This window comes from Spinacia oleracea, chromosome 1 (genome assembly GCF_020520425.1).
Source record: "Spinacia oleracea cultivar Varoflay chromosome 1, BTI_SOV_V1, whole genome shotgun sequence".
Classification (NCBI taxonomy): Eukaryota; Viridiplantae; Streptophyta; class Magnoliopsida; order Caryophyllales; family Amaranthaceae; genus Spinacia; species Spinacia oleracea.
Window position 1 is genome coordinate 78,241,048 of NC_079487.1, and position 16,721 is coordinate 78,257,768.

A 16,721-nucleotide genomic window follows, 5' to 3' on the forward strand; every position below is an offset into this window, starting at 1 on the left:
ATCTTCAATGATTTGCATTAACATCAAATATTTTTTGGACCTTTGTAGATTAAGGAAGTTATTTGCACTTAATTTAGATACTTTTTAATTCAAGAAACCCTTTATTTTTTCATATACTTCCTTCGTTCCTTAATTTTCTACTTACTTTTCGTTTTGGCATGTTTCAATAAGTTCTACTTCTACTTTATTCTATTTTACCTTTCCACTCACTCTCTCTTATTTTATCCATTTTTTTTATCTTACGCCTCATCCACCGTTTTCTTACAACCACCTACCTTTTTATACTCTTACTTTATCCACATTTTTCACATCCACTTGCTTTTATCAAACTTTCTTAGAAACAAGAGTCTAAGTAAGTACAACAGTAAGGAAGGGAGGGAGTATGTTTACTTATTGTTAGAAAAACATCCTTATACAAAAGGAGAGTTATCGGAAAAAAAACTCATATCCTCCGGCTATTATTAAGTAATTTATCTTCAAACTTAAGAACAGCCAAGCGGCCCTCACAAACTAAAACTTGACTCCAGCTAAACAAAATCCTCGAGAGTTAGAACTTAAACGGGGAGGTGATACCGTGATACTCTTAAAAAGTAACTTATCTTAATCATGTGCAAATTATCTTGCAATATGCACCTTTAGTTGAAAGCAAAACCTAAAAGAGCATCTTATGGTATGATGTGACATATTTCATCAAATGTCATAAATGGAGTTAGTCACTTGAGCCACACAAGGGGTAGACAAGGAAAGGTAAAACAAACCTCCATGTCTCCCCTGGACTAATTTATAGTGAAAGTTCTTTTTCAATAGTGGGTTTGTCAAATTCCCAAACCATAAAAATGGTGGGAACTTGGGTGTGAGGTCGGTGTCATGGTTGATCATGGGGAAACACATAATTTTCACCACTTTGTAGAGTTTAGGGATTATTGTGTCTTCCACCTAAGGAAGATATTTGGGATATCACATGGAAATGGAGAAGTTATGCAAGGGAAAGGGAACCAAGGGTCCAAGTATATTATTTAGATTAGAGTTTCAGGGGTTCAGATTTGTAATGATTTTCTCCCTCTTGAACTTAGGAAGTCGGATGATGTACCGGGTGCATTGGTTAGAACAATCAACATTATAACCACTTATTGGAAGCACCGATTGATGAAGTTCGTGGTTGGAGGTTAAATGGTTATGTTAAAGGGGTGTATATTGAGGCGTTCGAAAGTGTCATTTAAGGAGATGTTTAAAACCTTGCATAAAGGATGTGGATTATAGGCGAAACTCAACAATTTAAAGAGGGGGAAATAATGGTCGGGAAGAATTGTGTTTTACAACATCACCATTTTTTGATGTCAAGTTGTGAACCATCCAAGAGACGTTTTCACATGCACATTGGTCTACTTGTGAGGGATAGGAACAAGCAATTGTTCTTGAACATGGAAGCAAACCAGTGCTTAAGACCTTACCATTATCCTTCTTGAACATGGAAGCAAGCCAGTGAGTAAGACCTTACCATTATCCTCGTAGCAAAAAAAAAAGAGATATAAAGGCTCTTTAAGGATATGATTGAGGCAAAGAACCTTCCACAAGACTATTTTTAAACCCGATTTTGTTTGTGAAGTAGACTTTGTGTGGATTACAAGACCCTAAACAAAGAATTGTGGAGGACATGTATCTCTATCTCATTCTAATCATTTGTCCTTGATGAACGCTTCATGGTTCCAATATTTTCTCCAAATTGGACCTAAATCTAAGCATTGCCAGATTCTAGTTTGTGAGGAAGATATTAACAAGACGACATTGTATACACACGAAGGTCCTTACTAATCCTTAGTAATGTCCTTCAGTTTGATGAAGCGAGCGATGAGCTATATGCTACTGTATGAGTTTGGGAAGACTAAGAAAGTGTAGATTGGACATGTAATTTTAGAAGACGGTGTTTCCATGGATATGGAGAAGGTTAGAGCAATGGTTAAGTGGCCTTTACCATAGACCCATTGTAAGTTACGAGGTTTCATCGGTAAAAGAAAAAATCCATAGCAAATTAGCCAATGTGTCCTAAAGTTTCGAAGTTGACCTATGTTACTCAGACACGGGTGTCGGCGTCGTGTCCGACACGGGTGTCGGAGTGTCCGACCCTTCGATCCAAATATTTGCAGACACTCCGACACGGTCAAAGGAGTGTCTTGACTTTTTTTTTTAGACACGGCTCCCATTCAAAGTGTCGGATAAAAGAAGTGACACTTTATAAAAAGTAAGGTAATAAATGGAAAAAAAAAAGAAAAAAAAAAGAAAAAAAAAGAAAAAGAAAAAAAAAGGGAAAAGATATTGCACGTGGGTTTGCCCCCACTTCCCATGCCTTAATCTATTAAAAATAAAGGTAAAAAAAAAAAAAAAAACATGGTAAAACTAATAAAGTAAAAAAACCACAGGTCCACCAATCCACAAAGTGACAAAACACAAACCTAGCAAACGACGGGAAAACTCAAAGAGGGAATGCCAGAATCCATGGCTATGGCATTCTCAAGAAATTAATTTCAACGAAAACGCAAATTGAATAGTGCAATCTACTCGGTTTTTCTTCTGGAACAAAAGCCCCAACAATGTTTTTCTTGTTTCTCCTTCCCTGACCTTCAATTTCTAGATCTAGGGTTTTAAACTCTTCAAGATCTAGTGTTTTTGGTTACAGGTAACATGAATTTTAACACCTTATATATATATCTTCATCTTGAATGGCAAAATTTGAACTTTTTTACTCATTTTTTTCTCCTCCCGATTGATCCCGACACTTCATTTCCGATCCTTTTCCGACACCGGTGTCGACACCTTCCCGGACACGTGTCGAGCGTCGTGTCGCGGGTCGGGTCGTGTCGACACCGACACAAGCCGTCCGATGGAGTGTCGGAGTAACATAGAAGTTGACAATGAGGCTTTTGAGTGGCTTAAGCAAGTTGTGGTCTCTGTTTCGATCTTCGATATGGATTTTAATAAGTTTCTTGAGTTGGAGACCACTACGTCTATTTATGGGTCGGGTGTTGTATATATTCATGTATGTTCTCACGGAAATTTCTCTCGCACACAAAAGTGCAAGCACCACTTGACGTGGGGACGATTTCTCACGCACGAATTGAAACAACTTAAAGTTCCTCATGGAATAAAGGGATGTGAGATTCGATCAAAGGTGGGTTTAGCAAGTTGATAGGATTGAGTTCAGTATATAACACAACTTGGGGGTTTCCAAAAAGACACTATATCTAGGAACCCCCTATTTCGTGTCTCGTAACTGAAGCGCGCCAAGGGGATTGCAATGCTTCACATATCCCAATTGATCATACATGGAGTTGCCTGATTACGAGGCCACGAGGCCACATGGGAGGGTATATTAGGAATGATATACTAGGTGGTGCTCATACAAAGAGCACTAACCTAAAACATCAAAGAGTATAAATTACAAGCTTTGAGAAAATTGAAATAGAGATAAAAGACCACTATGAAAACGTACTAGTAGCTCCCTTGCGACACTCCAAGCCATCTCTTCGAACTGAAAAAAACCTTCATGTAATCTTTCACGAGGGAAAACTACACCATAAGAGAATAAGCTCGCCGATCTACTCAATGAGACCACATATCCCCAAAGTCAAGACCATCAAACTTTCTATCCCTAAATTACCATAAACCTATGCGTAAAAAAAAAAAACTTGACTAACTAGAATGTTGAAGGGAGAAAAGAAAGAAAACTGAATAGATCTATACAATGTAAAACAAAAAAGCTACTAAAGATTTACAATAATTTCAAATATGCAAAGCTAATGGATATTGACATCTTGTCGGTGACGCTGAGCAGATGAGATGCCACGGTCGCATGAACCTCCATTGGGGCGGAACCATGTGACAGTTAGAAGGAGGGTTAGTTGCTGGCTAAGGCACAATGAAGTTTGAAATGTTGCCGACGTTGTACGAATGAGAATTAGTCCCACTGAGGACACTTTTCAAGTTTCGAAATTAAAGGGATGAAAATAAGCTTTTTTTTACAATTCATTCACAAAATTGCTCTATTAGTTGAAGAAAGAACACTTTAACTTGGGCAGTAAATGTGTAGATCTAAAGGTGGGGTTTTTCTTAGGCTGCAAAAGCAATGGCCAAGGCCAGACCACTGGTTTGTTTTTGTTGGTTACTTTTCTAGAGAGAGGGCAACTTCTTGTAACAACAATTCCTAGCTGTTCATCATTAAGGCAAAGGTGATTCTGGCAAGGCGATTCGTCGGTATATTACTTCCTCCGCTTCTTATTAGATGACAAAATTTGATTGTAAAACTATTCATACAAGCTCCTTTGACTTCTTTGTGATTTATTAAGAAAAAAATAGCCACGTGCCTAAATATCAACGAATATTTTTTAAATATCAAACTTTTTATAATTTTTTCTTGTCCATTATAGAAGATATTAATGTTTTAAATCGTGCATTGGCAAATGTGCCTAAAGAAGTGTGTCATCTAAAAAAGAACGGAGGAAGTAATAGATTAGGACACTCATCCTAAACCTCATATCGAATACACACACAATCTCAAGGGGTTATGATGGGAAGAGCACCATATTTGCGTTGGAGAGGTTTGTTGGATAGTAGTGGGTGGTGAAGTGTGGACAGAAAGGGCCAATTCCTAAGAAGTTACTAATAGAGATTAGAGAGAGAATGTTGTAATGAGAAGAAGTAGTGTAATAATTCTAGGGTTAGGGACTAGAGGATTCATTCAGAAAATCTTGATCTCATTTGTAACCTTTGGATTGCATAGGTCACATGAAAGCTTAATTGTTGCCAATTCTTTCATTTCTGCACATCAATTATTTCATTGCTGGGAAATGGAATGTCGGCCAAGGACAAAGGGGGTCTATGCAGGTCGTGGGATCGTCGCGGTGGTACGGTAGCGGAACAATCTCGGCGGTTGTGGATCGTGTCGCGGTGGTCGCACATGATCGACTAGTAATGGTAATAAGAAATAATAAAAAAATACATGTACTTCATATTAATAGGGTACTACGCATACCGAGGGAATTAAAATTTTTTTAAAAGAAAATGAAAAAGAAAGAGAGAGATAGACAAACCACTTGGGGTTTGTTAACTTTGTTTAAATGCTTCCCTGTCCCTTTCCAACTTTATTAAATATAAATAAATAAAGAAAGAAAGAAAGAAATAAGAAAAAGTATTTCCCACTTCCCACCTATCCCGGCCCCCACCTTCCCAGCATCCTCTTGTTTTATTCAATAAAAGATAAAAGCAATCCCCACCTACACAAAGTCCCAAACATAGTATCACGTTAAAAAAAAACCAGAGACCTTCAGCTCCTTCCTTCTCCCAACATCAATGATGACCTCTACTTCTTCTCCACTATGAGTTCTCTGTTTCTTCTCCTCCTTTTCTATGTAAAATCGTTCAAATCACGAGTTGGATCGGTTATCTTCGGCGATTTTCGGCTGTACCGGTCGAATTGGGGAAAATATCGCCTTTTTATAATACATCGTGATGAATCGCTAAATATCGTATCGCCAGGCTGAAAATCCGAGTTAGATCGGCCGAGACGAGTCATGTTCACATGTTTTCTTACATTGTGTTGACAAGTTACCTTTGGAGGAGATTGTTTGCCCTCCATGATGAGCCTTGGCTTTTCCCTTCAGAGATATTGGACTGCAAATTAGATTTAGAGGGTTGATAAGGGTAAGGAGAAGAGTTTTCTATGGCGCAATGCTTTCATGGTAATTATGTGGTGTGTGTGGTTGGAGAGAAACTCGAGGGTATTTTCACAAGTTTCGTTGCCTTGTGAGTTATTGTCGAACAAAGTCACATTTTTAGCATCTTTATAGGCCTAAGGCCAGTGGGGCTTCCAATAGTTACTCGGTGGGGGAGGTACAAAGATATTTGGGCAATATGTAGTTTTGCTACAATGTTGCTTTCTAAGGACTTCTTGTTCTCAAAGTTTTGCTCTCCTTTTTACCTATTGTTAATTTATAGTACTCCCTCCGATCTTGAATGTTAGTCCCCTTTCCGTAATGAGTTGTTCTTTTTTATTAGGCCCTTTTAGAATCTTTCATTATTTTGTCCAACATTTATCCCCATTATACGCTTATAAATATCTAAGTTACCCACTTGTTTACCCCCAAATAAAGTTTTTACCCCCATTATACCCTTAATTATTTATTTCTCCTACCCACATGGGTTAAATTTTATTGAAATTCATGTCACATGTGTACTTATTTTGGATTGTCTTAGATTCCGAAAAGGGACTAACATTCAAGAACGGAGGGAGTAATCTTTTTCTTATCAAAAATAAAATAAAATCGTAACTCCCTCTTCTTTTTTGAATTCTTCTTTTCTTATAAAGTCTTTTAATTCTGTTCTAGTACAAGCGGGCTTGGAAAGGTTTATAATGTTTTTATAACACCTGGTTATAACTCTGCTGATATATGCTCTTGTAATCTTGTTTGTTGACATTTTAGAGTTTGTAACTTTTGTCTTGAAGTTGGTCTCTGCAAGACACCTAAGTGTAGCTTAGGGGAGCACAGATTGTTACTTAGAGATTTTGAACCTTTTACTCGTATAAAAATGCTGTAAAATTGACATAGAAAATCTAATAAATGTCACTTTTAAGTTCTCTGTCAGCTTTTCTAGTGTCTTTTCCTAAATATTTCTCGGTGAAAATTTGATATTGATGGAATCATTGGACACGTAAAATAGTTCAAGAGTAGAGGTGTAGTAATTATATTTCGGAAAAAGGAGAATAGAACTTGACCATGTAAACAATCTGTCCAAGTTTTGATGACTATGATGAGACTCAAATTCATCATATCAAGATTCAGGATTTGGGTTACAGGTTGGATAAATGAATTTGAAAGATTATAGAGGCTGTACATAGCTTTCCTCATACGGCAGGTTATTGTGTTATCCATAAATAGTTGTCTTGTCTTTGCCATCTCTTTTATCAATAGATCATCGTTTCAGGGAGCAAGCTGGGAAAATGAATTTCTAATACAACCTTTATTAAGTGTCTACTATTCTAGTGGCCTGCTGTTGCTTACAAAAAGTTGGACCGGCAGGATTAGAGATAATTGTGCGGCAACAGCAGGCTTTGGTGGGGTTGATGAATAATTGAGTAACGTGGCAGACAAATTTTCGATACTGTAGATACCAGGACTTTTATCCCTTGTAGTGGCTGTATGGAAAACATAAAAATGTAAAGATCTGATTTTTATCAGGGAAACAAAATATATTTATTTTTTTCGAAAGGTCTCATATCACCTCACCCCTTTTTATTTTTGTTTTTATTTTTTATAAGTACCTTACCCCTTCTTTCTTTTATATGAAATGCAGTACTGACTCTAATTCTTAATCAGCTGGTTCTTTGCTAGAATAAGTTGGAAGGCTGTACTAGCTGTAGTAATGAGATAGGTTGGTGACTAGTATTTATCAGGGAAGTTTGGCCTTTTGGGAGTCTGATAATGCCACTGGTGTATGATTTTGTGTAAACGTATTTGGATATAATTAGTGTAAGGTTTACTTAAATATAAGTTTCCTTAAGGCTCCGTTTGGTAGGGTGTAAACGTTTTCATGGAAAACGATTTTCCCCTTTTCAATTATTTTACGTTGTTTGGTTGGTCAAGGGATGAAAAACAATTTTCCATAACTCCCTAAAAGGTGGAAAAACCTTTTCCATTTGAAAGGGAGGGAAACCATTTTTCCTCCTTTCCTCCTTACCTCCCTCTCCCTTCTTCCCCTCAATCTTCATCATTTTCTTCTATTTTCTTTTAAGGAACCAAACAAAGGAAAACTAAGTTGAAATTGCGTTTTCCCTTGGAAAATGTTTTCCATGGAAAATCTTTTTACAATGAAAACGTTTTACACCAAACCAAACGGAGCCTAAGTGGGATATCGCTTTCTCGACACATGGTCTTTATTTGCAAATACCATATGAGACTTAACCTGTCATGGAAGAATCTGTTAGGTCAATCTGCCAATATCCAAATTTACTTGGCTTGATTGGCAAATTTTATTGAACTCACGTCTGTCTCCAGTACCATTTCGGATGTCTTCTTTCTTCTTCCGCAATGGCTTCTGCTCTCTTCTTTTTTAGAGATTCTACTTAATTTGTCTGAGGAGAAAAGTTATTTTTGACTTTCCATGTATGAGTTTTCTTAGTAGAAAAGTTAAGATTAAAAATAATCCTTCAGATATGATAAGTCGCAATAAATAGGAGATTAAGGAGTTCTCTCCGGGCTCATGATATTCGTTCTACACAAATTGTGCCAGTTGAATGTGAATGTCTTGCAGTTAGTTGGCATCTAATGTAAATATTGGTTGCGGAACTGTAACATGCAACTCAAAGGGATTTCTGTCCATCTAGTTGTGTTGAGGCCTGTAGACAATTAGGATTTTTGTGAGAATTAATTCCATTTTGTCAGGCTTGTTTCTTTTGGACTCTACTACGGAGTATGATTTTTGGTGAGATCTTAAATTTCTGTTGTGTTATCCAGTCAAAATTTGTCAAATCTATTTTCTTCTCTAACCTGAATTTAGATTGAGTTTTTAGCTCGTTATCCTTAGTTCTACTTTGTTTCCCCGTTGGTTGCAACCTGCAAGGAGATTTAACCATATATTTTGCTTCTGACTCTCGTTTACACAAGTCGAAGGATTGAGATTTATCGAGTAGCATATGATCTTTGAAATACCTTAATTAGACAAAAGTAATTCAATATACTCCTGTTGTCTTCTTCTTTTTCTAGGAGCTCGTTTATGAGCTTAATACTGTTTACCCACATAGACATGCATATTTGCATTGATTGGCTCATTTGGGCACATAATTATTTGCGTTCTTCAGTGGGGTTTCCATTGGCCTAAGACTTGTACATTTGGACTTGTTGAAGGGAGATTATAAGGGTTCATTTTGATGATAGATCCTTCATTTACTATAAAGTCTTTTAAGTTGTGTTACTTCCCTACATGAAAAGTATTATTCGTGTGTTTTTAAGACAGTTCTATTTTGAAATCTGAAACATCATTAGGATGAGATTAAAATTGATAAATTTTATTTAACTCATGTGGTGGTTGCAGGTTAGAGTTGTTAAATGCACTGTGGGAGGTATTTGTGTAGACATTTCCTTCAACCAAACAGCAGGGCTTTGTGCATTTTACTTTCTTGAACAGGTAACGTTGTAGATCCTTAATCTTGAACAGGTTACATTGTAGATCCTTAATCAAAATGTACATCTTTTGCCTCCTTTTATCTGAATACTTTATCTGAATATTGACCAGGTTGACCGTTTTATTGGCAAAGATCATCTCTTCAAGCGCAGTGTGATTCTGATCAAAGCATGGTGCTATTATGAGAGTCGACTTCTTGGTGGATTCCATGGTCTAATATCAACATATGCTTTGGAGACTATGGTCTTACATGTTATCAATCTTTTCCATTCCTCATTACCCTGTCCCTTAGCAGTAAGTATTTCAAGTTACAAGTCCATATGTTTTCCAATAGTATTACTGAAGAATTTGTTACCGAGAAAGTCCCGATTCAAATATAAGCCATTTGACAAATATATAAACAAAGTCAAATTTAGTTAAAATTGCATTTGTAAAGTGACTTTTGATTTTGATTTTATAAATTGACTTTCAATCTTATATTGATAGAATGGTAAAAAGGTATGTATTAATTAAACTGATATTGTATAATATATATGGATCAAATGAAATCGGTGAAAACAAATTATATTTTGGTTGGAAGGTGGTATTATTGAAGAACTCAGGAGCGTTGTGTTGTTTGCAGGTCTTGTATAAATTCTTAGAATACTATAGCACATTTGATTGGAACAGTTATTGCGTTGATATTAATGGTCTAGTTATCATACCGTTCCTTCCAGAAATAGTTGGTAATTACTCTACCTACACCTGCTAGTTCTGTCTTTGATGTAGCTGTAATTTGATTGGCCCTTTTTGCTGATACGGAGTATGTTTTTTATGCCTTTACCTCACAGTGCAATCACCACAAGACTGCGATGACGTACTGTTGACTGATACTTTTCTAAGGAGTTCTAGAGAAGCAATCTTATCTTCTATGGGAGTTGGTAGAACTAATGATTCTGCATTTTCTGTAAAGTTCCTCAACGTTTTGGATCCTCTTAAAGAAGATAACAATCTAGGCCGTAGTGTTTGCAAGGGTATTGCAATGCTTAAAACATCAATGCTGATTTTTTTTAGATATTCTCCTGTTTCTTCTCCAATAATTTGTATAATACTTTAACAGGTAATTTTTTCCGGATCAAAAGTGCTCTCACTTATGGTGCTAAACAATTGGGTGGTGTTCTGATGTTACCATTACAAAATATTCAGAATGGACTTGAAAAGTTTTTCAAGGATACACTGGAGAGAAATGGAAAAGGAAGACGGGCAGATGTCATAGTTCCAGTGGACGAATATGGTTCTAATACCTCTACTGGCAACAGCGGCCATGATCATCTTCTTTCGGGAATACATTATGGTCTGTGGTTTCATGATTATGGTATGATGTATCCTGTACTGCCTGAAACATCAGAAAATTCTAGAGTCTGGAGTAGTCAATGGGTGGATATGGGTCAAAATGTGCAGCTTGATCACAGCATGTATAATAATGTCAACCAAAGTCCGCCATCTTCTGTTAATCGTGTGACAAGTTTCCCACAGACAAATGCAGCTTCTGTTAAAGAGAAATGGAAGTCAAGGGGAACAGGCACATATATCCCTAATCTTGTAAGATATTTCCTTCTTTTTGGTTTTTTTTTCTTATTTTCTTGAAAGTTATTCCCCCTCCCCCCCTTGTCCCGGTTCTTTTAATATTTACTTATTTTTGTATCGTATTGAAACCAGGAACATCTCATGCGAAGGAATATAGTTTTAGAGGCAAGGAAAAACGAACATGAATGTGAAAAGGAACAGGGAAAGGGAAAGGGAAAAGAGGTTGAATCAGTGGACTCTCCAGCTTGCACTCCTAGAGAGGCGAATCTGTCTTCTGATGAAGGAGCAAACACTGATGTCTTCAATTTTTCGATTGAAGATTTCCCTGTACTTCCTGGAAGTAAGCCCATAACCATTAAAGTCCACCAATTGGAAGCCCCTGAGCCTGAGCAGGTCAAAGAGATGTCAGTGTCATTGGATAGCCTTGAGTTTGATAACAAACATTCATCATCAAGATCTCAGTCACTGACAGAAGCAGGAAAGCAGTCAGATTCTGATGTTTCAGCTATTCTGGACTTAGTGGTTGACCCAACAACTGTGGCAGTCCTGGAAGACCAAGAATCATCTAAGAGCGAGGAAAAAATGTACGAGTTTCTTATGCCTTTAAATTTTAGTTGCCTTTGCACTTTGAACTTGTTGAGTCTTACATTTGTATGCATGTCCATGCGATGGGAGAGAAAATAACCACCTCAAAAGTCCTTGGGACTTGGACCTCCCATTGTGGGAGTAGTTTTGAGGTGCTATCCTTAGTTTTAAAAAGCTCGCCTTGGCTGTGGCAGGTATAGGCATCTACTAAAGGCTCGCACCTTATGCTCCTTTTCCCAGGCTCAAGGCGCTGTGCCGTATGGTATAAGGCTCCAATTACTAACATGTAATAGTTTTTTTCTTTAAAAAAAGAGCCAAAACCATGTGACAGTCACATTTTACTATAATGACTAGGGGTGCAAATGAGCCGAGCCGGTCAATAAACTACTCGGGTTCGGGCTCGTTTAAAGCTCGTTCATGTTCGTTCATTTATTAAACGAGCCGAACTTGAACAACTTTTGAAGCTCGCTTAATAAACGAGCTTGAACATGAACATATGTATGATCTGAACATTTAAGTTCATGAACAACTCGTTCATTTATGTTCATGAACAAATCGTTCATTTATGTCGCGAACAAGTTCGTCTAGTTATGTTATGTATCATATTTTACCATATATACGTTTTTCAAATATAAATAAAAATCATGTTTTTGACTTTTAAAATCTATAATAGAATAAAAAGATTTTGAAATAAAATTTTAATTGCTAAATTAGTGCTCTTTGACTCTTTCTAAATTATTAGTTAGTTTATCAAATAAAGTAATGTACTTTAATCTTTATTATTAGATATGATTATAATTTGTTAGATTTTCAAGTGGTTATACTCTAAAGCTCGTTTAAGAAAGCTCGTCCATGAAAAAAGGTCGTTTATAAACTCGGCTCGATTAATAAATGAGCCGTTCACGAACACAAAAACTTTTAAACGAACCGAGCTTGGACATATTTTTGAGCTCGGTTAAAAGCTCGGGCTCGTGATTGAGCTCGCATAAGTTAAATGAACATGAACATGAACATGAACCTGAACAGGGCAAAGCTCGGCTCGGCTCGGCTCGGCTCGTTTGCACCCCTAATAATGACACAAGCAGAAAGGAAACCCCAGGTTATATACGGAGTATCTTTTTTTCTCCCTTTCTTTTTTTACCATAAGGATAGTTTGATCAGGAAGATAGTCGGTTAGTAGAGGGAGATGAGAATCACAAAATTGTATAAATAAGGGAGAAGAGGCAAAGAGAAAGTTATCTAGAATGTTGAGTTTTTTTTATCTTAGTTTTGTTTAGCTTGATAATTTGTCCTTTTAAACTTTTTGTATTTCCATAATTTCAATCTAAATCTCTTTCTTCTTTTAATGTTGGCTCGTTATGTTAGTTCATAACAGCTTGTAACTGGTCCTTCGCGACACTCCTCTATGGGAATATTCTTTTTATTTTTGTTTGAAAACAGTTAATTTCCCAAGTTCTGTTGTTGCTTCATTGTCTGAGTCCTATATTATATTCCTTGTGCTGTTTTGGCAATGTAGGGTGAAGCCGTTGGAGCTAGCAGATGACAATGAGTTTCCCCCTCTAAGCCGCCCGCCAGAACCTGTGATAACGCTGAATAAGAAGGAATTCCCTCCTCTCCGGGCTTCTTTGAAGTCACAGAAAAAGGGCAAGTGGAAGAAGGATTTCAAGTAGTATGAGAAACTGAAGCTCATCAATTCAAGGTATTAAAAGTAGCAAATACACCAATCTCTTTTGTGAATACTCAATTTGACATTTTCTGAAATGTCATTTTGACATTATACCTGGTGGATTCACAGGAAAGTATTTGTGGCTGTGATTCTGTGGACTGATATGGTGATAATCAGCCTGTGGTCGATGCTATGAAGCTGCAGCTGTTTAGAAATAGTGGTAGTCGCTGCTAATTAATAGTACAGAATGAACCTCTTTGGTTATAATTGTTTGGTTTCTGTTTGAGTCCTTCTAAACCTTCTTGAGATGTTTAGCAAACAAACAAACTAGAAGTATGTCAAAAACAAGCTATTGAAATTAAAATCTAAGAAAGACCTTTAAAAAGCAATTATTTTGTTGTGGTTATAATAGGAGTATAGTTAATTGTATGCATGACCAAGGAACCATACAACTCCGTTCCCGAGGTCTCGGGTTCAAGCTCATGCGGCATGGGTGCTTGAACGCCATACTCAACTCCTTGTGTATGCCTGATCAAGGGGCAAGGGATTGTGGCTCAATGGTCATACCATTCAACCATCATTCCTGAGTGTTTCTGTTTGTGCATGTTATAGTATATCACTTTTTTTTTTGTTGCGAATGAGCCACAAGGGTGGAGATGATAATCGATCTCAGGGTCACTTGAAATCAAGATGGAAGCTCTAACCAACTGAGCTATCCCTCACTCTCATAGTATATCACTTGTGCGTGATGCATGGTTTATTATCTAAATACTTCGTATAAATTTATATGAAATTTAAACTAAAGCGGTAGATGATTATCATCAAAATGGAGCTTATAGACACTCTCCTAATTGAAATTGATGATGGATAAATTTGTTAATTGTCCCATTCGATGTCTTACTTATTAAAAAAAATTAAAACGAATAAGGGTAGACAAATTATTTTCATCAATATGTATCACATGTGTCAACCATAAAGTTATTAACATCCATCTTTCACTTTGATAGTCATGCCTACTTAATACTCCCCATCTACTTTATTACCCGATCATTTAACACCTAGTCCTCCACCAATTACTTTATTAACGTAAAGATGACTTTGAGGTGGGGCGGGACCAACACACTCGTACCCGCCTATAATTCTCATCCCCGTTCTCGCTGCCCTTAATAGGAACGATACCCAACCCTCTCAATTACTGTCTCGAGAGGTAAAGTATAAAATTCATCATCGTTCCATCACTCACCCGTGTATCCACCCGCTTCAAACTCACCAATAGATTCAACAATATTTTTTTTGGTAAGAGAGTTTGAGAGTAAGCATTACACAATCTCCAAGATCATTTTTTTTCAAAGAGAATAGATTCTCTATTTTTATACCCATATCCTATAAATTTGAATTAAATTTGACGTCTAAACCCGACATATTGACCACTAAGCATAGTAGTTTCGAATTATCAATACCGATCAAGATAGATTTAGATCTCGTTAAAAGATGAATTTGCATTCCATACGTCTTTTATACGAAATAAAATCGTAAGAAATGTAAGAATTCAGAAATAAACTGAAGGTTCTGGAAACCGCGCAACACCAACCACCAACGCTAGAATTTTCTAACGTTGGCAGGTAAGCGCTAGATTTTCTAGCGTCATCCACGATGGCGCTAATCTTTCTAGCATCAGCATGGGTGACACTACAATAATCCCAGACTTGGGGGACAGTGCTAGATTAGAGCGTGTGGCGCCAGATCCGTAGCGTTTGCATTTCAGTAAATCACAAACTTCGAGGAAAATCGGCGCTAGCAAAATCCAGCGCCACTGTAGACACCTACTTTTGTCCCCATACCCGAAAGGGTAGGTTCGATGATGAGAACATAAATCTCCACTTGACAACGCATCTCCTATAAAATAACGAATCTCAATCACCCTTTTCATTTCACCCGAAACCTGCTATTTATGGAAACCTGCTAAAAATAGTAACTGCAGTAATGGGCAGCTGTTAAAAGTGGCAAGTCATAAAAGATAGAAACCTGTCAGAATTAGGTGTTGCACTCCAACATAAATCCTAAATGAGATAGAAGTTGCGAGAGAATCCTATTCCTAATATGATTCGAAAATAAGAGTTACGTATTAATTAAAATCCTAACGAGCCTAGAGTTCGTAACGGGCCCAGACGCATTCCGTCATAAAGTTAATACGCGCTAAAAGACTCGGATAAGTCTCAAACACTCCGGATTCTAAGAGTCCAAATCTGACAAAGAACTCGGCCCAAACATCATTTTCAACGCCCCGCCCTGGGCGCTGAAATTGCCTGGATCCTATTTTCAACGCCCAGAGCTGGGCGCCGAAATCTTTGACGCCCAGACCTGGGCGCTGAAAATACCTGGGACGTGTTCTTTCCTAATTCCTCGTGGATTAGAGTTCTACAATTCTATCTTTCCACGAACTCTTTTCTATAAATACAGCCCCAAGTTCGACGTGAAAGGACACAACACACAATTCATATTATGAGTATTGATTCCAACCCCTAAGCCTAAGCCTCACGCTGCGAAATTGATCACGCGTTCTGTCGCAATCGATCCAAAAATCGAACAGAACGTATCCCGTCCCGTAATTTGAGATTCGTTAAATAAAAGGAGAAATAGCAAAGTCAAAGTGGTTAGTTTCCTGAGAACCGTGACGCACCTCTCAAGGGTGCGTCGTAATGTGTCCCTTTTCCATGGTTTTATTGCTTTCCTCGCCCTTTTTATGAACTGTTAAACTAATTAAATCTGATTGTTCTATCACGCCTAATAAAGATAACATTTTTGGGAAATTGGATTATCATGCTAGGTCCCTTAATACAATCTAAATTAGATAATCGCGCTCGATCTAGTATTATATGTTGCATATTGTTAAAATCAACTCAGATTAGTTTAATAGTTAACGCATGTCCCTTCAATTATTTATGCTGAGCTAGTAAGGATATTCTGCCTCTGGAGTTATCGAAGAGCGAGTACTCCTCTCGGTAGTTACAGTCCCCCGAACCCTCAATCTCTACCTTGCGGGTGTATGTTGAGAGATCCCCACACCAGGGATCACAAGGGAACCTACGGCCGTCGTGGTCAAACATAATTGCACTCCCTTTATGTCACGATAACCAGGTTTTGTCAGTTTTTCTCATTGTCGTTAAAAACTGAATGGCGACTCCTATATTACTAGTCAATTGGGTGTAAACTCACAGGAAATCCAATTACACTTGATTTGACAAAAAGAAACGTTACACCCACGAGGGACGAGGTCACGCATTAGCCTCGTGCTTTTTCGACCTCCTCACAACCACATGCTCCAATCTAGAACCTGCCCACAGGCATTGGATTATTGTAGGCTACCCATGCTGGCATTAGATTTTTCTAACGCCTGCTTCCTGGTTTCAGCACCTCTATGATTCTTTTCTTCATCTATTTTTTTCAGCCAATTTAATTTTCACTATAAATACGAGCCTGCTAAATCTTCGAAAAACACCGTCAATCACCAATAATCATCAGTAAGCATTGACTAATTATGAATTCTCTCCCCTCGACACTATGTGTAATTCTTTAGCATCATGCATGTCTCGATCTGTGTACTTCTTCTTATTCTAAGCCTAGTCGTTAACTGAATCTCTAGCCATACTCTGGGGAAATATCCGAGACTCTAGGAATATAGTGAGGTTACTCTGGAGAATTGAATCAAGAATGAGGATCTTTCAGTCAGCCA

The 16,721-nt window shown here is 37.4% G+C and overlaps 1 protein-coding gene across 3 annotated transcripts in view; it reads left to right on the forward strand.

Moving 5' to 3' along the window:
• The window catches only part of LOC110801719 (uncharacterized), a 38,007-nt gene extending 24,630 nt beyond the window's left edge, over positions 1-13,377 (forward strand). For all 3 annotated transcript variants that reach the window (XM_022007127.2, XM_022007123.2, XM_056834720.1), the window contains 8 exons: positions 9,082-9,174; positions 9,283-9,465; positions 9,794-9,896; positions 10,002-10,184; positions 10,271-10,752; positions 10,870-11,321; positions 12,839-13,021; positions 13,118-13,377. In XM_022007127.2, the coding sequence (XP_021862819.1) occupies positions 9,082-9,174; positions 9,283-9,465; positions 9,794-9,896; positions 10,002-10,184; positions 10,271-10,752; positions 10,870-11,321; positions 12,839-12,992 (1,650 nt within the window). In that variant the 3' untranslated portion in view covers positions 12,993-13,021; positions 13,118-13,377. The remainder of the gene's footprint in view (positions 1-9,081; positions 9,175-9,282; positions 9,466-9,793; positions 9,897-10,001; positions 10,185-10,270; positions 10,753-10,869; positions 11,322-12,838; positions 13,022-13,117) is intronic.
• The last annotated feature ends 3,344 nt before the right edge of the window (positions 13,378-16,721 follow it).